General features: G+C 46.2%; 2 protein-coding genes across 3 annotated transcripts in view; one reads left to right on the plus strand and one right to left on the minus strand.

Annotated features, from left to right (window-relative positions):
- xrn1 (5'-3' exoribonuclease 1) overlaps window positions 1-15,280 on the plus strand; it is a 53,075-nt gene extending 37,795 nt beyond the window's left edge. The window contains 28 exon segments of the mRNA XM_046360137.1: window positions 1-42; window positions 918-1,010; window positions 1,136-1,239; window positions 1,475-1,606; window positions 1,854-2,016; window positions 2,338-2,451; window positions 2,619-2,717; window positions 2,828-2,943; window positions 3,849-3,995; window positions 4,071-4,160; window positions 4,368-4,497; window positions 5,646-5,702; window positions 5,845-5,977; window positions 6,360-6,429; window positions 8,287-8,488; window positions 9,077-9,169; window positions 9,288-9,377; window positions 9,518-9,625; window positions 11,925-12,005; window positions 12,092-12,193; window positions 12,339-12,450; window positions 12,702-12,868; window positions 12,993-13,106; window positions 13,250-13,355; window positions 13,497-13,579; window positions 13,581-13,658; window positions 13,755-14,006; window positions 14,008-15,280. The exon segment at window positions 1-42 is cut by the window's left edge and continues 76 nt beyond it. Coding sequence (XP_046216093.1) covers window positions 1-42; window positions 918-1,010; window positions 1,136-1,239; window positions 1,475-1,606; window positions 1,854-2,016; window positions 2,338-2,451; window positions 2,619-2,717; window positions 2,828-2,943; window positions 3,849-3,995; window positions 4,071-4,160; window positions 4,368-4,497; window positions 5,646-5,702; window positions 5,845-5,977; window positions 6,360-6,429; window positions 8,287-8,488; window positions 9,077-9,169; window positions 9,288-9,377; window positions 9,518-9,625; window positions 11,925-12,005; window positions 12,092-12,193; window positions 12,339-12,450; window positions 12,702-12,868; window positions 12,993-13,106; window positions 13,250-13,355; window positions 13,497-13,579; window positions 13,581-13,658; window positions 13,755-14,006; window positions 14,008-14,079 — 3,150 coding nt within the window. The 3' untranslated portion in view covers window positions 14,080-15,280.
- Window positions 15,281-20,954: 5,674 nt separating this feature from the next.
- LOC124041944 (thymocyte selection-associated high mobility group box protein TOX-like) overlaps window positions 20,955-24,516 on the minus strand; it is a 112,145-nt gene continuing 108,583 nt past the window's right edge. For both annotated transcript variants that reach the window (XM_046360139.1, XM_046360138.1), the window contains exons 9-10: window positions 23,088-23,230; window positions 20,955-22,604 (exon numbers count right to left, since the gene is read on the minus strand). In XM_046360139.1, coding sequence (XP_046216095.1) covers window positions 22,568-22,604; window positions 23,088-23,230 — 180 coding nt within the window. In that variant the 3' untranslated portion in view covers window positions 20,955-22,567. The remainder of the gene's footprint in view (window positions 22,605-23,087; window positions 23,231-24,516) is intronic.

Below are 24,516 nucleotides of genomic sequence, written 5' to 3' on the forward strand. Positions count from 1 at the left end.
TACTTCTGTGGCTTCCCCACCTTAAAGCACATCAGACACAAGGTACCACAGACAGACTACAATTCGCTACAGTAATAGCTAGACTCGTTTGATGATATTCCTGTGACAAATTGCAAAGTGTGTGGTGTTTCATGAAACTTGTTCTCTACAATACCTCGCTACAACAAGGGACTACTTTGTTTGAACGTTTGATCATGTCGCTGTAAAGAGACGCCGTTTCTGTGGAAACGTTTGGTCTTATTGATCTGAATGGCCGTTGTTCAGTCAGCTGTTCTGCAACACAACACTCTAAAAGTGTTTAGTTTTGTCTCGTCTTACGTCAGCTGTTGTACCTGAACCTGGCCTCAGCTTCACATTCCAGCTCAGGCTTCATCCATGTTATGAAGATGGATATTGATTGTGCACCTGCCGCTTACTCAAAGCCGGGCCTGTAACTGTTCATGTCGGAGTGGTCGAACAGCGAGCTCCTCGTTGAGACCATCTGTCCCTGGGCCATTCACTGCCACATCAAAATGAAAGTTATCCTGCTTCTTCAGCGGGCTATGTTGGGAAATGGGCTGTTAGAGGTGCTCTTTCTTACGTATATCGTTTGTCATCTTTTGGTGTGCCTATCAATGCACAAGCCCCCCCCCGTCCTATTACAAAAATAATTGTATTAAGTCATACAAAAGTTTTACTGCTTATTGAAGTTTCAAATGCATCCTTTCATTACTAAATGTGTGGAGTGAAAAGTGTAGTGTCAACAGTTATCCTGGGTTGAACTCAGTTGACCAAAGTTAGTTCGCTAACTGTTTTATCACGGCTGCCATTTACACCCCAATATTGAGAAAGATGATTGTTTTTTCCCCAATCTTCGAGTCGGAATACTTTGTATGTTTCTTCTGTAGATGTTTCATGTGTGTCTTCTGTCTCTATAGTTCTATAAGAAGAAGCACGGGGTGGTGGTGTTCCAGCAGAGCAGCCGAGGAGAGAACATGATGCTGGAGATCACACCTAGCAAGGAGGAACCTGTGAGTGAAGACAGTCTGGTTTCTATGAAGAGTCAAAGGCGGTTAGATATACAGTATGTGTCTGGAGCAGAAGTAGTAGATATTGTTTTTCACCCTCCCCCCCCCCCCCCCCCCCCCCATTTCAGGTGTGTGACAATGTGGCCTCTCTGGTCCTGGGTCGGTCTGTGTTTGTCAACTGGCCCCACCTAGAGGAGGCCAGGGTGGTAGCAGTGTCTGACGGGGAGAGCAAGTAAGAGCCACACAGTTCTGGTCATGTCTAATGAGGGCTGAACTACAGTACTAAACCTGAACTGTCCCTCAACCAAACACCTCTGGCTCTGCCCTTTCTTCACTTCTCATTAGACTATGACTTTGAAGTACACGAGTTGTCAATATTCATCAATATCTGTCTCCTACTTCCAACCCTCCTTTGCCCTACATTTTCTCTCTCCTCTTTCCCTCCATCACTCACCCGTCCCCCTCAGGTTCTTCCTGGAGGAGCCGGCAGGGATGCAGAAGCTGTACGACAGGGACTCTCCTCCCCCCACTAAGGTCACCTACCTCGGTGACAAGGAACAGAAGGACTGGGTTAAGGACGTACAGGGCGTCACTGAGCAGTAAGCATCTATTTGCCATCAAAGTGGACCAGTTTTTCAGTGAGGTCTTGTGCATGTTTGATTTCTGCACTCTCTCTGGTAGAAGTTCCATCATATGAGTCTTATTACATTTTTAAAAAATTTTTCACCAAGAAGACTCATTTTGGTCAGAAGACCTCTTCCTCTAGGGAGACCTGTGTTTTGCCTGACTGCTCTCCCTACCATAATACCTCTGTTTCTCTCTCCTCCCACCTGTCTCCCCTCTCAGTTTCGGTAAGCGTAAGGGCATTACGGTGAATGAGACGGCGGTGGTTTTGTATACCCAGCTGCTGACAGGCAGGAAGTATGTACCTGGGCAGAGTGGACAGGTGCACCTGGAGAAACAGTGGTCCAAGCAGATACTGCCCTTCCCCTACCAGACCATCGTCAAGGTAAGCACAGGTGCATACACACACAGGAAGACCTACTACACTCACACACACGCTTGAGCTGGGCGTTATAGACGACAAATCCATACTGTGATAAATTGGCAGAATTGGTGCGATAAGAATAAATAAAACGGTAACTTTAAACATTAATGTTGGAATTATCCTTTAAATAATACTACTACTAGTTTGATTGTTGTAGCTGTCAATTGTCCCATAAAAATCACCCTTAACCTTTCTCTAGTATAGGCTGCTTATCGTAATGAACAATATCAGGAAAATGCCTACGATAAGGATGTCTCACACACACAACTCTCTCTCCCTCAGGACATCAAAGCCTTTGACTCGTCGTCCACTCGCTTCAAGACCCTGGAGGAGCTGTTTCCCCCGACGACCACGGTTTTCATGGTGGGGAACCCCTACTACGGTGCCATGGGAGAGGTCGGTACAACTTTCTGTTTCCTGTCTCTACTTTTATGCCAGTTGTTGTTGTTTTCCATTACCCTTTACTCCTCTTAAAAACAACAGTCCCGACGAAGCTAAATGTGTGGAGTCATGAAATGAGGATCTGTGAGAAGCCTTTAATGCTTTTCCCTTTGGTCACACAGGTGCAGGAGTCCAGTGATGTCATCAAAGAGGGACGGGTGCGGGTGGTGTTCACGGTGCCCTGTGAACCACCGATGGAATCCTTAATACAGAACCAGCATGTAAGTCATTCTCAAAACAACACCTCTCTCACACTCCTCCCCTGCCTCACCACATTACTAAACATTCTCCCTTCCCAAGCTCACCCTCCTTTCTGTCTGTCTGTCTGTAGAAATACTGTGTGAAGTACAGTCCAGGCTACGTTCTGGCCTCACGCCTCGGCATCACCGGCTACCTCGTCTCCAGATTCTCTGGCAGCATCTTCGTCGGCAGAGGATCCAAGAAAAAGTGAGAACAAATTTCAAATGACAGCCTATTCTCTATTTGATTCCCTACTGTTGATCATATAGGTTGGTTTGTTTGTGTCTAATAAACCAGGTTTCTCTCCCTCTGTGTCTTCTGTTCTCTCTCTGTTTCTCCTGTTCTCCCTCTGTTTCTCCTGTTCTCTCTCTGTTTCTCCTGTTCTCCCTCTGTTTCTCCTGTTCTCCCTCTGTTTCTCCTGTTCTCCCTCTGTTTCTCCTGTTCTCCCTCTGTTTCTCTGTTCTCCCTCTGTTTCTCCTCCCTCTGTTTCTCCTGTTCTCCCTCTGTTTCTCCTGTCCTCTCTCTGTTTCTCCTGTTCTCCCTCTGTTTCTCCTGTTCTCCCTCTGTTTCTTCTGTTCTCCCTCTGTTTCTCCTGTTCTCCCTCTGTTTCTTCTGTTCTCCTCTGTTTCTCCTGTTCTCTCTCTGTTTCTCCTGTTCTCTCTCTGTTTCTCCTGTTCTCTCTCTGTTTCTCCTGTTCTCCCTCTGTTTCTTCTGTTCTCTCTCTGTTTCTCCTGTTCTCCCTCTGTTTCTCCTGTTCTCTCTCTGTTTCTTCTGTTCTGTCTCTGTTTCTTCTGTTCTGTCTCTGTTTCTTCTGTTCTCTCTCTGTTTCTTCTGTTCTCTCTCTGTTTCTCCTGTTCTCCCTCTGTTTCTCCTGTTCTCTCTCTGTTTCTCCTGTTCTCTCTCTGTTTCTCCTGTTCTCCCTCTGTTTCTCCTGTTCTCTCTCTGTTTCTCCTGTTCTCTCTCTGTTTCTCCTGTTCTCCCTCTGTTTCTCCTGTTCTCCCTCTGTTTCTCCTGTTCTCTCTCTGTTTCTCCTGTTCTCTCTCTGTGTCTCCTGTTCTCCCTCTGTGTCTCCTGTTCTCCCTCTGTTTCTCCTGTTCTCCCTCCCTCCACAGTCCCCATGGGGAGCAGAAGGCTAACGTGGGTCTGAACCTGAAGTTCAATAAGAAGAATGAGGAGGTGCCAGGTTACACCAAGAGAACCGAGAAGGAGTGGCTCTATTCTGTCGCTGTGGAGGATCTGATGGCTGAGTACTTGGATAGGTGTGTGTGAAACAGCATTGTGCATGTTATTATTAAGTGTGTGTGTGTGTAACCTGCCTTGTGTGTCTCCTGTAGGTTCTCTGAGGTGTTTGACCTGGTGTCCAGGAACAGTCACGACGATGTCTTCTACGAGGACGACATCTGGCCCGGAGTGGACCAAAACGGGTATACATGTTCATGCATTTAACATTCATCATTTCCACTGTCATATAGTCATAACAGGTAAAGTTGCAACACTTACACTTAATACTTACATTCAGTGTTCTTAAACACTCATAGAAAACACTAGGAGTAAGTTGGTGTGTAACGATGAAGTAGATCGTAACAGTTATAGTAATAATGAGGGTAGTGGTGGTGATGATTTTCCGGCAGGGCGGAGAGGGTGAAGGAGATCACTTCCTGGTTGAAGACACACCCAGTCGCCGACATCGCCCGGGCGTCATGTGATCTGCAGATCCTGGACACGGCCATCGTGGAGCAGATCGAGGAGGAGGTGGCTAAGGTAACTAGGGGCTGTCAATCATTTATCGGTCTTCCCTCGGCTCTGTCACCAATATTCTCTGTCAATCATTTATCAAGCTGCCTTCACTCATGCCAAACATACCCTCGTAAAACTGACTATCCTACCGATCCTTGACTTTGGCGATGTCATTTACAAAACAGCTTCCAATACTCTACTCAGCAAATCGGATGCAGTCTATCACAGTGCCATCCATTTTTGTCACCAAAGCCCCATATACTACCCACCACTGCGACCTGTATGCTCTTATTGGCTGGCCCTCGCTTCATATTCGTCGTCAAACCCACTGGCTCCAGGTCATCTACAATTCTTTGCTAGGTAAATCCCCGCCTTATCTCAGCTCACTGGTCACCATAGCAGCACCCACTCGTAGCACGCTCTCCAGCAGGCATATTTCAATGGTCACACCCATAGCCAATTCCTCCTTCTGCCCCCTTTCCTTCCAGTTCTCTGCTGCCAATGACTGGAACGAATTGCAAAAATCACTGAAGCTGGAGACCTATATCTCCCTCACTAACTTTAAGCATCAGCTGTCAGAGCAGCTCACAGATCACTGTACCTGTACACAGCCCATCTGTAAATAGCCCATCCGTAAATAGCCCATCCAACTACCTCATCCCCATACTGTTATTTATTTTTTTGCTCCTTTGCACCCCAGTATCTCTACTTGCACATCATCATCTGCACATCTATCACTCCAGTGTCGACGCTAAATTGTATTTATTTTGCCACTATGGCCTATTTATTGTCTTACCTCCCCCATCTTACTACATTTGCACACACTGTATAAATATTTTTATATTATTGTTATTGACTGTACGTTTGTTTATATGTAACTCTGTGTTGGTGTTTGTGTCGCACTGCTTTATATTGGCCAGGTCGCAGTTGCAAATGAGAACTTGTTCTCAACTGGCCTACCTGGTTGAATAAAGGTGAAATAAGAAAATAAAAATCTGTCTACTCTTCCTCTGTTTTTCTATGTATCCATCACCTCTACCCTTGTTTATCTGTCTGAATAAGGCAGATGGATAGACACACTACTCAACAAGCCCTTCCTTCACTGTCAATGATTCATTGACTTTCTTTTGTTAGTGTTCCTGTAGTCCCTCTTACCTCCCTCTGTTTCTCAGGTCAAGAAGAGCAGCAAGAAAGTGCGTGTGACTGTGAAGCCACATTTACTCTTCAGGGTGAGGAATGTCTTTACCTGTGTGTGGAGAGGAAAATCTAATACTTTGTCTGTGTCATATAGTGGGTGACAAGGACATTAAAACCTCCATATTGGTGCAACACACACAACTTCTCTGAATCCTGTAGTGTGTGTCTCTCCAGCCCTTAGAGCAGCAGCATGGTGTGGTCCCTGACCCGGATGCAGAGTACCACCTGTTTGACCGGGTGGTCAACGTCAGAGAGAGCTTCTCTGTCCCCCTCGGCCTCAGAGGAACCATCATCGGCATCAAGGGAGGTGAGATGTCACACCCACTGTCTGTTACGTCTCTCTCTCATATACAACACACCCACTGTCTGTTACGTCTCTCTCTCATATACAACACACCCACTGTCTGTTACGTCTCTCTCTCATATACAACACACCCACTGTCTGTTACGTCTCTCTCTCATATACAACACACCCACTGTCTGTTACGTCTCTCTCTCATATACAACACACCCACTGTCTGTTACGTCTCTCTCTCATATACAACACACCCACTGTCTGTTACGTCTCTCTCTCATATACAACACACCCACTGTCTGTTACGTCTCTCTCACTCATAAACACAAACACACGACCACCTTCTGGTCTTTGAACTGTCTCTAAACCGATGTTAACCTCTCTCCCGTGGCAGCTGATCGGGAGGCTGAGATCTTGTATGAGGTTGTGTTTGATGAAGAGTTTGCTGGGGGACTTACTATCAGGTACAGTCTGTCTGTGTTTCATTGTTTTACGTAGGTCTATGTTAAGTGTTTCAGGCCTTGACTCAAAACATTTTCTTTTAGGTTATGTGTTTTATATGCCAAGTACCTGTGTTTTCTGACCGTAGTCTGTTGTCTCACTTGACTGTTCTGGGTGACTATATTCTCCCTGACCGTGGTCTGTTGGGTGACTGTATTCTCCCTGACTGTGGTCTTTTGGGTGACTGTATTCTCCCTGACTGTGGTCTTTTGTCTGATCTGACTGTTGTTCTGGGTGACTGTATTTTGTCTGATCTGACTGTTGTTCTGGGTGACTGTATTCTGCATGACCGTGGTCTGTTGTCTGATCTGACTGTTGTTCTGGGTGACTGTATTCTCCCTGACCGTGGTCTGTTGTCTGATCTGACTGTTGTTCTGGGTGACTGTATTCTGCCAGACCGTGGTCTGTTGGGTGACTGTATTCTCCCTGACCGTGGTCTGTTGTCTGATCTGACTGTTGTTCTGGGTGACTGTATTCTCCCTGACCGTGGTCTGTTGTCTGATCTGACTGTTGTTCTGGGTGACTGTATTCTGCCAGACCGTGGTCTGTTGGGTGACTGTATTCTCCCTGACCGTGGTCTGTTGTCTGATCTGACTGTTGTTCTGGGTGACTGTATTCTGCCTGACCGTGGTCTGTTGGGTGACTGTATTCTCCCTGACTGTGGTCTGTTGTCTGATCTGACTGTTGTTCTGGGTGACTGTATTCTGCCAGACCGTGGTCTGTTGGGTGACTGTATTCTCCCTGACTGTGGTCTGTTGTCTGATCTGACTGTTGTTCTGGGTGACTGTATTCTGCCTAGGTGTGGTCTGTTGTCTGATCTGACTGTTGTTCTGGGTAACTGTATTCTGCCTAGGTGTGGTCTGATCTGACTGTTCTGGGTAACTGTATTCTGCCTAGGTGTGGTCTCATCTGACTTGTTCTGGGTAACTGTATTCTGCCTAGGTGTGGTCTGTTGTCTGATCTGACTGTTGTTCTGGGTAACTGTATTCTGCCTAGGTGTGGTCTGTTGTCTGATCTGACTGTTGTTCTGGGTAACTGTATTCTGCCTAGGTGTGGTCTGATCTGACTGTTGTTCTGGGTAACTGTATTCTGCCTAGGTGTGGTCTGTGGTCGGATCTGACTGTTGTTCTGGGTGACTGTATTCTGCCTAGGTGTGGTCTGTTGTCTGATCTGACTGTTGTTCTGGGTGACTGTATTCTGCCGAGGTGTGGTCTGATCTGACTGTTGTTCCGGGTGACTGTATTCTGCCGAGGTGTGGTCTGATCTGACTGTTGTTCTGGGTAACTGTATTCTGCCTAGGTGTGGTCTGTGGTCGGATCTGACTGTTGTTCTGGGTGACTGTATTCTGCCTAGGTGTGGTCTGTTGTCTGATCTGACTGTTGTTCTGGGTGACTGTATTCTGCCGAGGTGTGTGGTCTGATCTGACTGTTGTTCTGGGTGACTGTATTCTGCCGAGGTGTGGTCTGATCTGACTGTTGTTCCGGGTGACTGTATTCTGCCTAGGTGTGGTCTGTTGTCTGATCTGACTGTTGTTCTGGGTAACTGTATTCTGCCTAGGTGTGGTCTGTTGTCTGATCTGACTGTTGTTCTGGGTGACTGTATTCTGCCTAGGTGTGGGCTGTTGTCTGATCTGACTGTTGTTCTGGGTGACTGTATTCTGCCTAGGTGTGGTCTGTTGTCTGATCTGACTGTTGTTCTGGGTGACTGTATTCTGCCGAGGTGTGGTCTGATCTGACTGTTGTTCTGGGTGACTGTATTCTGCCTAGGTGTGGTCTGTTGTCTGATCTGACTGTTGTTCTGGGTGACTGTATTCTGCCTAGGTGTGCGTCGGGCCGTGGCTACAGGCTGCCTCCGTGTGCCTTAATCAACCTGAGCCATGGATGCCGCTTTGAGCAGGGTTCACACAAACTGACCGCCATCGTCAAGCCCCAGCCTGCCGCCTCCTCCCACCACCACGCACACAACAAAGAACAGCTGTCTGGGCTCAACCACTCACCACGCTCACCCTTCATACCCACACAGGTAGGACTCCAGTCTCTCCCTCCCTCTCCATGTAGAGCAAATTCCATGTCCTCCCTACTCATGTCTCTCCCTCCCTCACACACACACACACACTCCATGTCTCTCCCTCACTCTCCATGTCACACACTCCACACACACATGTCACACACTCACACTCCATGTCACTCCCTCCCACTCCATGTCACTCCCTCACACACACACACACACTCCACTCTCCATGTCTAAGAATGGGTCAAATCTCCCCTCATTAGACTTTCCCTCCCTCTCCATGTCTCTCCCTCCCTCTCCATGTCTCTCCCTCCCTCTCCATGTCTCTCCCTCCCTCTCCATGTCTCTCCCTCCCTCTCCATGTCTCTCCCTCCCTCTCCATGTCTCTCCCTCCCTCTCCATGTCTCTCCCTCCCTCTCCATGTCTCTCCCTCCCTCTCCATGTCTCTCCCTCCCTCTCCATGTCTCTCCCTCCCTCTCCATGTCTCTCCCTCCCCCCTCCTCCCATGTCCCTCCCTTCCTCCCCATGTCCCTCCCTTCCTCCCCATGTCCCTCCCTCCCTCTCCCTCCCTCTGTCTCCCTCTGTCTGTCTCTCTCTCAGCAGCAGAACGGCAGACAAAACATTCTCAGGGCAGACACTCAGGGGAACAAAAATGTGCACCACAATGCCCTCAGCCAGAAACACCATCCGAAGGTACGCCTGTTTTTGTTCTCTCTCCCTCTGACTCGCTCTCTCTGTGTTTGAGTTTTTCTCTACAATGCCACATTTCTCTGTAGTAGAGTGTGTAACATCAATCTCCCTGTGAGTGCAGGGTAAAGATGAGGAGTTCAGTAATGTGTGGCAGTCTCTGCAGAGTTCTGGAATGCCCCAGAAACCACCAGCCCACTGGCAACAAAACAATGTGAGTCCATTCATAAGTGTGTCTGTACCAGTGTCAATGTGAAGTGTTACAATACTCACATTGTGAGTGTAGCAGTGTTTGTTGTTTTTGTTTGTGTGTGACTAAAGCTATTGTACATCTCTTTGTGTGTCTGTCCCCAGGCGTGTAATTCTGCCTGGGGTCCAGGGTCTCCCGGACAGGACGGGCAGTTCCAGGGGCAACAGGGCATGAACCAACCCCAGAGTCAACAACAACAACCCCCCAAACCTGTAAATCACCATTTCATTCTAACCTTTGAACCCTTATGCACCTACATCCATAACCTTTGAACCCTACACATTCCTAAACATTGAAGCACGTCTCTTTGGTCCTTACTTTAGCTCCCATCATCACCTCCAGCTGTAGACCAATAGCAGACAGTGACCAGGGTTCTCATCCTCAGCAGGCAGCTTAGCCAGTGGAGTCAGGACTACAAATGAAATGAAACTAGTCAATAAAATGCACTTTGTGAAAGCTGATTGCTGTGTGTAGGGTTTATTACAGGGCTGTGTAGGGTTTATTACAGGGCTGTGTAGGGTTTATTACAAGGCTGTGTAGGGTTTGTTACAGGGCTGTGTAGGGTTTATTACAGGGCTGTGTAGGGTTTATTACAGGGCTGTGTAGGGTTTATTACAGGGCTGTGTAGGGTTTATTACAAGGCTGTGTAGGGTTTGTTACAAGGCTGTGTAGGGTTTGTTACAAGGCTGTGTAGGGTTTGTTACAGGGCTGTGTAGGGTTTGTTACAGGGCTGTGTAGGGTTTATTACAAGGCTGTGTAGGGTTTATTACAAGGCTGTGTAGGGTTTGTTACAGGGCTGCGCGTGGGGTTTGTTACAGGGCTGCGCGTGGGGTTTGTTACAGGGCTGCGCGTGGGGTTTGTTACAGGGCTGCGCGTGGGGTTTGTTACAGGGCTGCGCGTGGGGTTTGTTACAGGGCTGCGCGTGGGGTTTGTTACAGGGCTGCGCGTGGGGTTTGTTACAGGGCTGCGCGTGGGGTTTGTCACAGGGCTGCGCGTGGGGTTTGTCACAGGGCTGCGCGTGGGGTTTGTCACAGGGGCGTGGGGTTTGTCGGGCTGGCGTGGGGTTTGTCACAGGGCTGCGCGTGGGGTTTGTCACAGGGCTGCGCGTGGGGTTTGTCACAGGGCTGCGCGTGGGGTTTGTCACAGGGCTGCGCGTGGGGTTTGTCACAGGGCTGCGCGTGGGGTTTGTCACAGGGCTGCGCGTGGGGTTTGTCACAGGGCTGCGCGTGGGGTTTGTCACAGGGCTGCGCGTGGGGTTTGTCACAGGGCTGCGCGTGGGGTTTGTCACAGGGCTGCGCGTGGGGTTTGTCACAGGGCTGCGCGTGGGGTTTGTCACAGGGCTGCGCGTGGGGTTTGTCACAGGGCTGCGCGTGGGGTTTGTCACAGGGGGTTTGTCACAGGGCTGCGCGTGGGGTTTGTCACAGGGCTGCGCGTGGGGTTTGTCACAGGGCTGCGCGTGGGGTTTGTCACAGGGCTGCGCGTGGGGTTTGTCACAGGGCTGCGCGTGGGGTTTGTCACAGGGCTGCGCGTGGGGTTTGTCACAGGGCTGCGCGTGGGGTTTGTCACAGGGCTGCGCGTGGGGTTTGTCACAGGGCTGCGCGTGGGGTTTGTCACAGGGCTGCGCGTGGGGTTTGTCACAGGGCTGCGCGTGGGGTTTGTCACAGGGCTGCGCGTGGGGTTTGTCACAGGGCTGCGCGTGGGGTTTGTCACAGGGCTGCGCGTGGGGTTTGTCACAGGGCTGCGCGTGGGGTTTGTCACAGGGCTGCGCGTGGGGTTTGTCACAGGGCTGCGGTTTGTCACAGGGCTGCGCGTGGGGTTTGTCACAGGGCTGCGCGTGGGGTTTGTCACAGGGCTGCGCGTGGGGTTTGTCGCAGGGCTGCGTGGGGGTTTGTTTGTCACAGGGCTGCGCGTGGGGTTTGTCACAGGGCTGCGCGTGGGGTTTGTCACAGGGCTGCGCGTGGGGTTTGTCACAGGGCTGCGCGTGGGGTTTGTCACAGGGCTGCGCGTGGGGTTTGTCACAGGGCTGCGCGTGGGGTTTGTCACAGGGCTGCGCGTGGGGTTTGTCACAGGGCTGCGCGTGGGGTTTGTCACAGGGCTGCGCGTGGGGTTTGTCACAGGGCTGCGCGTGGGGTTTGTCACAGGGCTGCGCGTGGGGTTTGTCACAGGGCTGCGCGTGGGGTTTGTTGTTAGTTTAGTCATACAAATCCAGATGAGTGAAGATGAAGTAACATTTTGATGTTGTCGGGAGATGGAGGGATTTGAGATTTTTCTTATTTTTTATTGTTGAAAGATGTCAGTGTGTGAGTTCTGTGAAGGGAAATGAGGTGTGTGTGTGTGTGTGTGTGTGTGTGTGTGTGTGTGTGTGTGTGTGTGTGTGTGTGTGTGTGTGTGTGTGTGTGTGTGTGTGTGTGTGTGTGTGTGTGTGTGTGTGTGTGTAAGAGATATGTGTGTCTGGGAAAGCGAGAGCGATACAACGTGTGTGTGTGTGTAAAACTTCATGTTGTTTTATAGGGTCCAGCAGGAAGTATCAGACTGCTGAAGAGAAATGAAGATGTCAACACTCTGTTTCCCGCTCAGAACGCCACAAAGAAGGTACATACATACATACTTACATACATACTTACATGCATACATACTTACATGCATACTTACATACAATCTTACCCACCTGTCTCCAGCAGAAAGAGTTTGAGGAGTTGATCGCCAACCTGAAGATCACTAAGGGCAATGAGCCAATGAGTCAATCGGAGGAGCCGCTGTCTCCACAGTCATTCGCTATGGTGGGTACTAGACTAGTACAGTCACTGGTTGGTGTTATGTTATAATGCACTCAGGGCCCATATCAAACTCTTCAATTACATTTATCCGCTCATTCCTTGTCGTTTGTTGTAGACTAATTGTGATTGGTTGTTCTCGTGTGTGTAGAAGGGAACTCTGGCCCTGAAGGAGATGCTGAACATTGGCTCTGCCCCGGACTCCACTAGTCTCTCCTCCAACACCCAGCAGCAGAACAGGAGAAGAGCCACCAAGAAACTGGGTGAGTGGAAATACAGTGTTAACTACATGTTTAGATGTAAACATGTGGAGCTATTGTGGGATTTAGTGGAGATAATACAAATATGAAACCACTTTTTCATCATTCCCCTTCTCGTCCTTACCCATCTTTCCTTTCAACTGTCGTTTCTCCCTCCTTCTACCTCTCCCCATATCACACTCCCTCCTCTCGTTTCACCCCCTCTCTCTCCTTCTACCCTCATCCTTTCCACCTCCACCCTCTGCCTGTCTCAGCGGCGAGGATGGGGGACTTAGTGTCACCTGTGTCCGCAGCAGCAGTCCCTCCCCTGCAGGCCCACCAGGCCTCCTCCATGGGTCCCAGTGTGGCCTCAGAGCTGGCTAGGATCTGTGTAGGTCTGGGCATGGCCCCCCCCGACTTCACCTTCATACGCAGCAGACAGGTGAGGCACACACACATGCATGAAGCAGGAACATCCTTTAGCAACGTCCCTACAGTATCTCTCTGTTTCCCAGTTGTTTTCTGTCTAAGTCCACCTCCATTATCTGTCTTCCTGTCTCTCTCAGGGTTTGATGGTGTGTCAGGTGAAGCTCTCCAGTGGTCTGCTTGTCCACGGTCCTCAGAGTCACTCTGAGAACGAAGCCAAAGAGAAGGCAGCTCTCTTCGCCCTGCAGCGCCTTGTGAGTGTGGTGTGTGTCCCTACTGTACTTCTGCACAATCTGTGTGTGTGTGCATGCCAAACTGTCTGTTTCTTATTTTATTGTGTGTATGTATTTTACTAATGTCTCCCATACTTCTGTGTTTTATCCTCTGTCTCCTGTAGAATTCGGTGGGTTCTGGGTTTCCCATGCCTCCGCCTCTGTTCTCTGGGGTCAGCCAGATAAGAGGACCGTCCATGGGACCCATGCCTAATGTATTCGGCCAATCGGGTGAGACCTGCCGTCATGTGTGGCGTCTATATTGATACTAAAGTAGACTGTAACAGTACGACCTCTCTGGGTGCAGTTATATGTTTTAGGATACTTATAAATACTGGATGTGAACCTAACCCTTTCTCCCTCTCCCTCCAGGTGGTCTGTTAATCCCTCCTCAGGGGTATGGTCCTCTCCACTGGGGCATGCCCCTCCCTCCCCACCAGGGACAGCCCTTCTACGGGGGGCACCTTCCCTGGCGCCCGGCCCCAGGCACCCTCCGTCCCCATCGGCTCACACAACCAGTTTGTCCCCCTGCAGGTAGGAGCACCAGAACCTGTTTCTACAGCTCACATGAAATATGGTTAAACTTGTGTTCCCACACAATCCTAACCTCTAAATTCTAACCTCTGTCAGGTGACTAAGAAGCGCGTGTCATCAGGCAAGAAGCCACAAGAGTTCTACAATGCGGCTCACACGGCGAGGAACCAAGCCCCAAGTAACAAAGCCCAGTCTGACTCCCAACCCTCCCTATCCCCAGCCCCCTCAGCACCCCCTGCAGCCCCCATCACACCCCTAAAGACCGCCCAGGACCCCCCTGAGATGGCTGGGACCTCCTCCACGCCACAGACGCCACGCCAGAACCCCACCCAAGGCCATGGCCACACCCCCCAGCTCTGCCTCCAAGAGGAAACACAGGAAACTGGCGGTCAACTTTGAAGTGGCCAAAGTCCAAGAATGATCTGCTTCCCCTCTGCTTAGGTGTTGGTTTTTAAGATGGTATTATCATCGTCCTGGTCTCAAATGGAACCCTATTCTCTGTGTGCTGCCCTACTGTTGACCAGAGCCCTATGTAGTTCCCCTATGGGGCTGTTCTCAAAAGTAGTGCGTAAGAAGAGGAATAGGGTGTCATTAGGGTTCCGTTTGAGATGCAGCCACAGTAACGAGAGGGAGGGAGGAGGAGGGCCCCCCACTCAAGGCAATAAGGACTGATAAGTCGCAATGACGTCGGTTTTCTTGTGTTTGTAAGATGGATCACTGCTGTGTCCAGTCTCTCCACACCCTGTGGTACATGGTGTCCTTCTAGTTGGTCCATTTATGATTGGAGCTTGTAATCAAGGGGTTAATCTCTTTTAATTATTTTCCCTCTGTTTGTATTCTCCATCTTAAGCCAAATGTTAGGGTCTTTTATTAAGGTCATTAGATTTTTGTCACTATGTATTTTAAGGTCTATTTTATGGTTTCTAATCGCTTACGCAACAAATAGCAATTTGACATTCTCACTTGTGTCAAGCTAAATTAAAGGATCACAAATGTATTCGGACACACATAAAGACAACACAAACATCACTATCACAAAATTATTGACATTTCTTCTCTACATTGTAACACAAAATCACCACATTTCTTCCCTCCATTAAGACTTGGATCAATCAGCTAACAGGTCCTGGTAATGTCCCAAAGCAGACAATTTTAATTTGATTTCAAACTGATATGCTGCTGTTAGTTTGTTTTAAAAATATTTTTGCCTCCACATTTCAATGTATGGATTTTCTGCCTCTAGGCAGCCTTTTGAAGATTTATTTGTAAACTATAATTTGTTGTTGTTGCAGAGAGTACCAAGGCTGAATCATTACCTTGTAACCCACATGTACAGCTGCTTGAGTTTTACCAGCATATTTTTGGGGTTCTTTGGATTTGTACCCCCCCACCACCACTTTAAACAGTGAGCCGATCTACTGATTTCTGGCTGTCCGTGGGTTTTAAACATCTGTACCGAAGCACACCTGTTGTACGTCATATTGTTTTCTCTCATAATTAATTTGAGCGCTTGTATAAGAAACCCCCCATCTTAAAGTAGGTTATGGAACTTGCTCTTTTCATGCTGGGACATGCTGTACATATCCATTGAATAAAGACATCTTTTGTTACCATGGCGTCGATAAATGTGTTTGTCAGTTTATTTTGTCATGGGTTTGAGTGGTAAAGGCATGCATAACTCAAGTGTATAATAGGCCTGTATGTCTGTGTGAACATTGTAAAACGGCTACATTAAATATCCTGTATGTATACATTTATGACCGTTTTTACAAACCACTCATGTCTTGCAGGAATTCATTTACATGTGATGTCGCACCAGTACATAATGAAGTATAGATTGGTCATGTATGTTGGCCACCAGTGGGCAGTGCATGGCTATGGATGTCTTCCTCATGCAGAGTTCAGGCCGGTCTATGGCAGGGGTGGCCTGAAACTCTAACTGGGTGTGCAGACCTTCACTCCAACCCTGCAGACCTTCACTCCAACCCTGCTGACCTTCACTCCAACCCTGCTGACCTTCACTCCAACCCTGCAGACCTTCACTCCAACCCTGCTGACCTTCACTCCAACCCTGCTGACCTTCACTCCAACCCTGCTGACCTTCACTCCAATCCTGCTGACCTTCACTCCAACCCTGCAGACCTTCACTCCAACCCTGCTGAATGCACAGCATGATCCTACTTAATCAGCGGCTCATCAAGAGCTTCATCAGGTATGTTAAAATGGGGTTGGACTTAAAGCCTGCATAGTCTGTTGGGACATGACTATAGCATAGTATATTAAAATTATAGGCACAGGTCAGACAGAACAATTTCTATATTTATTTAGAGTAACTTGTTAAAGATGGATGTAATAGAATCACAAGACAGCCTCCCGGACAGTATTGCAATTGTACAGGACACAACACTGTATGTAATAAGGACCAGTGGCGGTTGGTGTCATTTAAGATCAGGGAGGATGATAATATCTTTCTATTCCAGCAAATTGGATGGCTCATTCAAATTCCATTTACCCAGCTCAATGCAACACTGATAGGTTTAGGCTACTAAACTGAACAAAAATATAAACACTATGTAAAGTGTTGGTCCTGTGTTTTTTCCAAAGAATTGAATGTTCATTTATCTACCATAAACCGCCTCCAATGTAATTTTAGAGAATTTGGAAGTACATCCAACCGGCCACATATACACATACCATTTGTATGGCGTCGTGTGGGTTAGCGGTTTTCTGAAGTCAACATTGTGAACAGTGGGTTATGGTATGGGCAGGCATAAGCTATGACAATGAACACAATTGCATTTTATCAATGGCAATTAGAATGCACAAAAATACCATGAGGAGATACTGAGGCCGATTTTTTTTTAAAGCTATCTGTCTGTGACCAACAGATGTATATCTGCATTCCCAGTCATGTGAAATCCATGGATTAGGGCCTAATTATTTTATTTCAACTGACTGATTTCCTCATATGTACTGTAACTCAGTAAAATCTTTGAAATAGTTTTATGTTGCATTTTAATTTTTGTTCAGTATAAATGATACTTTAATTTGCCCTATACCCATCATGAGGTTCCTACAACCTAGCTTGTGAATGAACGTTTACAATGTAGGTGTGTACAGGTTGAGAGACATTTTTTTGTTATCACGGTGACAGTGACACATTTAATACCGCCTTGCACACTCTTGCCTGCATCTAGCTGATCTAAGGTGTAATCATTGGTCCAATCTTTGCCAACGAGAGTTCCTATTGGACAAATTCAGGTATGTTTATCCTCGTTTAATTACGTTTGCTAAATCTGAGCGGTTGTTTGCTAAATCTGAGAGGTTGTTTTGGACCCTGTACACTGTACAGGGACCGGTGAGTTTGGTGGGTACCCCTCCCCAAATACTGTCATCAGAAAATATAAAAATGGACATACCCTTTGAAAGCTACAGGCCTTGACTTTTTGGAAATCAAACTAAAATCTTACTGCTGGTAATGTCATAAGAATTTCCCTTCCCTCCCATAAAGACCATAAATCATGCGCTATGGTCATATTCATAGAGTCACAAAAGTGCAAACATTTAGTAGGCATGGAAAGGGTCCACCCTCATGATCATTGTAAAGCAATGCATTTCCTTCTCCATCCACATGACCTTATATGCATCCTCCACATGCGCCGTTTAGCTAGCTCATTTACAATTGGAAAACCTTCTTCTGTCTGTGTCCTGATTGCTAAGGTCATTTTAAGATGTCAGGCTTGAAAATCCGTTCAGCCATTTTTACACAGTGACTCACTACCAAAACCAAACACAACTGGTTTCAAGTGGCCAAGCGACATGTGATCTCCTACTACTATCTAGTGGACGAACTGGGAATAAGACAGAGGATGTACATCAGTGGATGGACTTCAGCTTTCTCCTCATATGTATATGATTCCCGTGAGACAGAAAAGGAAGGTATGGCACGTTGCACAAGCCCTGCACTTTTAACATGTCTGTGTTCCAATGGGAATTTGCGCATGTTTAGAGCGCCACCATTAGGTGCAAGATCTGGTCAGCTGTATTTCGGGTTCTGTAGTAGTCACATTGTTTCTGACTCCGTTCTCTGGATTCCACAGTTCATACATTTCTAACAGTACAATTTACTTTATGAGGGTAGCATAGTCTGGCTTGTTTAGAAAATGCTACCAGAGGGGGTCAGAGTTTAACAGCTTAAGAAATATTTCAACAGAATCGGCAGAATGAATACAAATCAAATCCAATTGTATTGGTCACATACACATGATTAGCAGATGTTAATGGTCACATACACATGATTAGCAGATGTTAATGGTCACATACACATGATTAGCAGATGTTATTGGTCACATACACATGATTAGCAGATGTTAATGGTCACATACACATGATTAGCAGATGTTAATGGTCACATACACATGATTAGCAGATGTTAATGGTCACATACACATGATTAGCAGATGTTAATGGTCACATACACATGATTAGCAGATGTTAATGGTCACATACACATGATTAGCAGATGTTAATGGTCACATACACATGATTAGCAGATGTTAATGGTCACATACACATGATTAGCAGATGTTAATGGTCACATACACATGATTAGCAGATGTTAATGGTCACATACACATGATTAGCAGATGTTAATGGTCACATACACATGATTAGCAGATGTTATCGGTCACATACACATGATTAGCAGATGTTAATGGTCACATACACATGATTAGCAGATGTTAATGGTCACATACACATGATTAGCAGATGTTATTGGTCACATACACATGATTAGCAGATGTTAATGGTCACATACACATGATTAGCAGATGTTAATGGTCACATACACATGATTAGCAGATGTTAATGGTCACATACACATGATTAGCAGATGTTAATGGTCACATACACATGATTAGCAGATGTTAATGGTCACATACACATGATTAGCAGATGTTAATGCGAGTGTAGCGAAATGCTTCCGACAATGCAGTAATATCTAACATTTCCCCAACTACCTAATACACACATCTAAAGGGATGGAATAAGAATATGTGCATATAGATATATGGATGAGCGATGGCCGAGCAGCTTAGGCAAGATGCAATACATGGTATAAGATACAGTATATACATATGAGTAATGTAAGATATGTAAACATTATTAAAGTGGCATTGTTTAAAGTGACTAGTGACCCAATTACTAAAGTGGCCAATGATTTGAGTCTTTATGTAGGCAGCAGCCTCTGAGTTTGTGATGGCTGTTCAGCAGTCTGATGGCCTTGAGATAGAAGCTGTTTTTCAGTCTCTCGGTCCCAGCTTTGAGGCACCTGTACTGACCTCGCCTTCTGGATGATATAGCGAGGTGAACAGGCAGTGGCTCGAGTGGTTGTTGTCCTTGATGATCTTTTTGGCCTTCCTGTGAAATCGGGTGCTGTAGATGTCCTGGAGGGCAGGCAGTGTGCCCCCGGTGATGCGTTGTGCAGACCGCACCACCCTTTGGAGAGCCTTGCGGTTGAGGGTGGTGTAGTTGCCATACCAGGCGGTGATACAGCCCAATGCTCTCAATTGTGCATCTGCAAAGGTTTGTCAGAGTTTTGTGTGACAAGCCAAATTTCTATAGCCTCCTGAGGTTGAAGAGGCGCTCTTGTGCCTTCCTCACCACACTGTCTGTGTGGGTGGACCATTTTAGTTTGTCTGTGATGTGTACGCTCAGGAACTTAAAACTTTCCACCTTTTCCACTGCTGTCCCTTCGATGTGGATAGGGAGGTGCACACTCTGCTGTTTCCTGAAGTCCATGATCATCTCCTTTGTTTTGTTGACGTTGAGTGAGAGGTTGTTTTCCTGACACCACACTCCGTGTGCCCTCACCTCCTTCCTGTAGGCTGTCTCGTCGTTGTTGGTGATCAAGCCCATTACTGTTGTGTCGTCTGCAAACTTGACGATTGAGTTGGAGGCGTGCATGGCCACGCAGTCATGGGTGAACAGGGAGTACAGGAGGGGGCTGAGCACGCACGCTTGTGGGGCCCCAGTGTTAAGGGTCAGCGAAGTGGTGATGTTGTTTCCTACCTTTCTGGCCCGTCAGAAAGTCCAGGACCCAATTGCACAGGCCGGGGTTGAGACCCAGGACCTCCAGCTTAATGATGAGCTTGGAGGGTACTATGGTGTTGAATGCTGAGCTTTCGTCGATGAACAGCATTCTTACATAGGTATTCCTCTTGTCCAGATGGGATAGGGCAGTGTGATGGCGATTGCATCGTCTGTCAACCTGTTGGGGAGGTATGGGGTGGAGGTGATATGATCCATGACTTGTCACTCAAAGCACTTCATGATGACAGAAGTGAGTGCCACGTGGCGATAGTCATTTAGTTCAGTTACCTTTGCCTTCTTGGGTACAAGAACAATGGTGGCCGTCTTGAAGCATGTGGGAACAGCAGACTGGGAGAGGGAGCGATTGAATATGTCTGTAAACGTACCAGCCAGCTGCTTTGCGCATGCTCTGAGGACGCAGCAAGGGACACCCCTGATCACTCGCAAACACAGTTCACGTTTATAGCAGCCACATTTCTTCTCGCATTTACACGCTCTCCTCCTCTCATCTTTTCCCCTTCACAATTACTCAACACATTTTATGCACTGCAGTGCTAGCTAACTGTAGCTTATGCTTTCAGTACCAGATCAATTATCTGATTCTTTGATTGGGTGGACAACATGTCAGTTCATGCTGCAAGAGCTCTGATTGGTTGGAGGACATCCTTCGGAAGTTGTCATAATAACTGTGTAAGTCTTTGGAAGGGAATGAGCCTCCAAGGTATTGTATTGAAATCAATGTATCCAGAGGAGGACGGAAGCTAGCTGTCCTCTGGCTACACCATGGTGTTACCCCAGAGAGCACTGTTGAGGTTACTGTAGAACTTCTTTGCAAAACCTTGTTTTAATTATTTGGTGACATTTGAATATATTTAGTATAGTTTAATCAAAAAAGGATAACTTTTTAATGTTTCACTATTTTTATTTTTATGAAATTCACTGAGGAAGATGGTCCTCTCCTTCCTCCTCTGAGGTGCCTCCACTGGTAGAGACACTGAATTTAGAAGTATTTTTCTTCCCTGCTGTCTAGTTTACAGTACCAAAATATCTTTGTAGGAATATTATTATCTTCAAGATAAAGCTGAAATTGTTACTTGCAGTCAACACATTCTCAAGGACTTCTTACAGAATTAGGACTCAGTTATCTGTTCTCCCAATCCATCCGGCAATTTAGGTTGAAATAAAAACACAGGGAATCCAAAAGTGAGTGATTACTGCACAAAAATGCAGGTTTGACTTTATTTTTTTCAAACACATTAGAAACTAAAAATAAGAACACAATTTTTCACATTGTTGTTGCCTGGAGACGTTTTTCTGCCAAAGAGAAAGGAACCCAGATGGAACAGAGAAGACAGCCATCATCAACGCTATTAAACATAAGGACTTTAAAAAAACACCTACAGTTATTGTTTCATAAATAGGCGCAGCATGATGAACAGACTTGGAGAAAGAGAGATGGGAGTGATCAGAAGAGTGACGACGAGCCAGATGTCAGGGTTATATATATTGCCACTCTACCAATCTGTTTCTACCACTCTCATTCTGACGCTTTCTACTGATAAAGAGAAACAACCTCAGACACAGGAGTGGGATGAGAATCCATATAATCAATATGCCCAGAAGTCGTACCAAAAAAGATGTTTTCCTTGTACCAAATATAACTTTTTATTTGTCTAATTTCACAAAACTCATATTTTGTGATGTTTTCCAGGTAAAGGGCAGCCAAAGTTTACGACTTTATTTCAGAGAATGGAAACTACTGATTTAGCTAGTTTTATCTTACAAATATCATGATATTGAAAATGTTTACGCCCCAATAAAATCCAAACAACTATAACAGCTGTTTAATCAATTTCCCTTCTTTGATAGTTAAATTAAAACCAGTGTGATCCAATTCACAATCACACTGCACTTGAAAAAAACTTTTGTTGTTATACCCTAGGAGCAAGAGTAACACAAAATTCTATGTACAGCTTGAGGTGATGTCTATACTGACCAGCCTCGGCATAGTCCACAGAGGATCCTATGAACATGATCAGCATCAGTTTAGAAAGAGCAACACAACACTGCTCAAAGACACACAACAGTCTCTAAGGCAGTCCAGTAGCAGAGAGAGAGAGAGAGAGAGATAAAGAGGTATAGAAATTTAATAGGTGTTCTTTATTTATTTTTTCAAATGATAAAGATGATCTTGTTTTTCCTTTCAAAATAAAAGTCAATTTGGGGTTTTGGTTTACATCTTGCGATGTGTGGAAAAAAAGACCTAAGAGCCTCTAAGTGCTAAATTAACTTCTGGGATTTGAACAATGGTCTAACACAACGCTTCTACGTCACCAGCTTGTCTTCCTCAAAACACAACCCAGTGACATATCAGTAACGATCCAATGACACGCCAGTAGAGAGGACACTACTGCCTATTCTTTCACATCTCTGAACACATTTATTTCTGCCTTTATGGGCATACATTGCAAAGTCCAAAAACATTAACTTGACATTTGTATCTAATATCAGGTGAGGGTAGAGTGTGGGTCACAAAGAATCCAAAACCCACTCATGACATCAGTATGATTATTTTCAAAGTAGATCACAAAGAATCAAAACATATCAAAATATGGATGTTTTGGAAAATGTGCTTCTGCCTTTCTTGTTTGAGTGACGGTCAGATGGTTTAACCAGAGTGGGGGGTGGTGGTCAAGGAGTTTCTTCTGGGGTTGAGGGCAATGCCTTGGTCCAGTGAACGCAGAGTGGGACCGAATGTGGACCGGGTCGGGTTGCAGTCTGTTCCGGGGCTGGTTTGGTGGAGGTTAGAGGTCAGATCAGGTCAGGAACAGAGGCTTGTCTCTCTGAAGAGCTCTGAAAGAAGACGAGATGGAGGAACAATGAGGAATAATAATCACATAATAATCAATCAATAATAATTAATGTCTCTTAACATGTGTTGAGACCCTTGAAATATAATTAAAATAGATTGATTGATTGCAACTTGGGTTCAGACTGGAAGAGTGAAACAAAATCACATACTCCTGGAATACAAAGCTCAATGGAGAATCTCCATTCAAAGTACTTCTTAGTTCATAATTGGACCTCATCTATCTCTGGGAAACCTGTCCTAAAGTTCATTCAGAGTATAAACTCCGTTCATACTCTCATATCTGATGTGTTTCTCTATTGTCATCCTATATAATAATGATGAGTATTCTGAGTGTGTGAATAGAATAATGGGTGTATGTAGAGCTGTGGAGCTGTAGAGCTGTAGAGCTGTGGTGGTCATGAAATGTTGTCAGCCAGTAACTGTCATGCAAATAACTGCCCGAGTGAGTGAGAGTGAATTCCTACCCGTTGCCACAGTATTCGCTGGTCCAGTCGAGATGCTGGCTGGGCCCATTCCGACACACCTGTCTGTAGTCCATGGATGGGGACAGTCCCTGCCCACCGGACGAGTTGAGCATGTTCTGGAATTCTGACTGGAGAGGGAATCCCTGGAAAAGAGAAGTCTAGCATTAGAGTCCATGTTTTCCAGTGTTATCCGTGTTAATCTACTCGGAGATACATTCAATTACTAGAGTGGCCTAGGTCATAGATTCTAGAATGTGGCCTAGGTCATAGATTCTAGAATGTGGCCTAGGTCATAGATTCTAGAATGTGGCCTAGGTCATAGATTCTAGAATGTGGCCTAGGTCATAGATTCTAGAATGTGGCCTAGGTCATAGATTCTAGAATGTGGCCTAGGTCATAGATTCTAGAATGTGGCCTAGGTCATAGATTCTAGAATGTGGCCTAGGTCATAGATTCTAGAATGTGGCCTAGGTCATAGATTCTAGAATGTGGCCTAGGTCATAGATTCTAGAATGTGGCCTAGGTCATAGATTCTAGAATGTGGCCTAGGTCATAGATTCTAGAATGTGCCGATAATGGCAGCCATCTTGTTCATGGATACATTTAATTTCTAATTAGAATGAATGGCAGAAGAGGCACAGGAGTTGCATCCAAACTTAGGAGCAAGTATTGCAGTGCCGAAGTGCATCTTAGTAGCATATACAGTACACATGTTCTTTCCATGACATTAACTGACCAGGTGAATCAAGGTGAAAGCTATGATACCTTATTGATGTTACTTGTTAAATCCACTTCAATCAGTGTAAATGAAGGGGAGGAGACAGGTTAAATAAGGATTTTTAAGCCTTGAGACAACTGAGACATGCATTGTGTATGTGTGTCATTTAGAGGGTGAATGGACAAGACAAAAGATTTACGTGACTTTGAATGGGGTATGGTAGTAGGTGCCAGGCGCCCCAGTTTGAGTGTGTCAAGAACTGCAACGCTGATGCGTTTTTCACGCTCAACAGTTTCCTGTGTGTATCAAGAATGCATTGGAGTCAACATAGCCAGCTTCCCTGTGGAACGCTTTCGACACCTTGTAGAGTCCATGCGCCGACAAATTGAGGCTGTTCTGAGGGCAAGAAGGGGTGCAACTCAGTTTAGGAAGGTGTTTTGTACACTCAGTGTACAGTCGTGGCCAAAAGTTTTGAGAATGACACATATTAATTTCCACAAGGTTTGCTGCTTCAGTGTCTTTTGATATTTTTGTCAGATGTTACTATGGAATACTGAAGTATAATTACAAGCATTTCTATCACGACTTCCGCCGAAGTTGGTCCCTCTCCTTGTTCGGGCGGCGTTCGGCGGTCGACGTCACCGGTTTTCTAGCCGCCACCGATTCACTTTTCATTTTCCATTTGTTTTGTCTTCATTGTACACACCAGGT

The sequence above is a fragment of the Oncorhynchus gorbuscha genome, linkage group LG08 (assembly GCF_021184085.1).
Source record: "Oncorhynchus gorbuscha isolate QuinsamMale2020 ecotype Even-year linkage group LG08, OgorEven_v1.0, whole genome shotgun sequence".
NCBI lineage: Eukaryota > Metazoa > Chordata > Actinopteri > Salmoniformes > Salmonidae > Oncorhynchus > Oncorhynchus gorbuscha.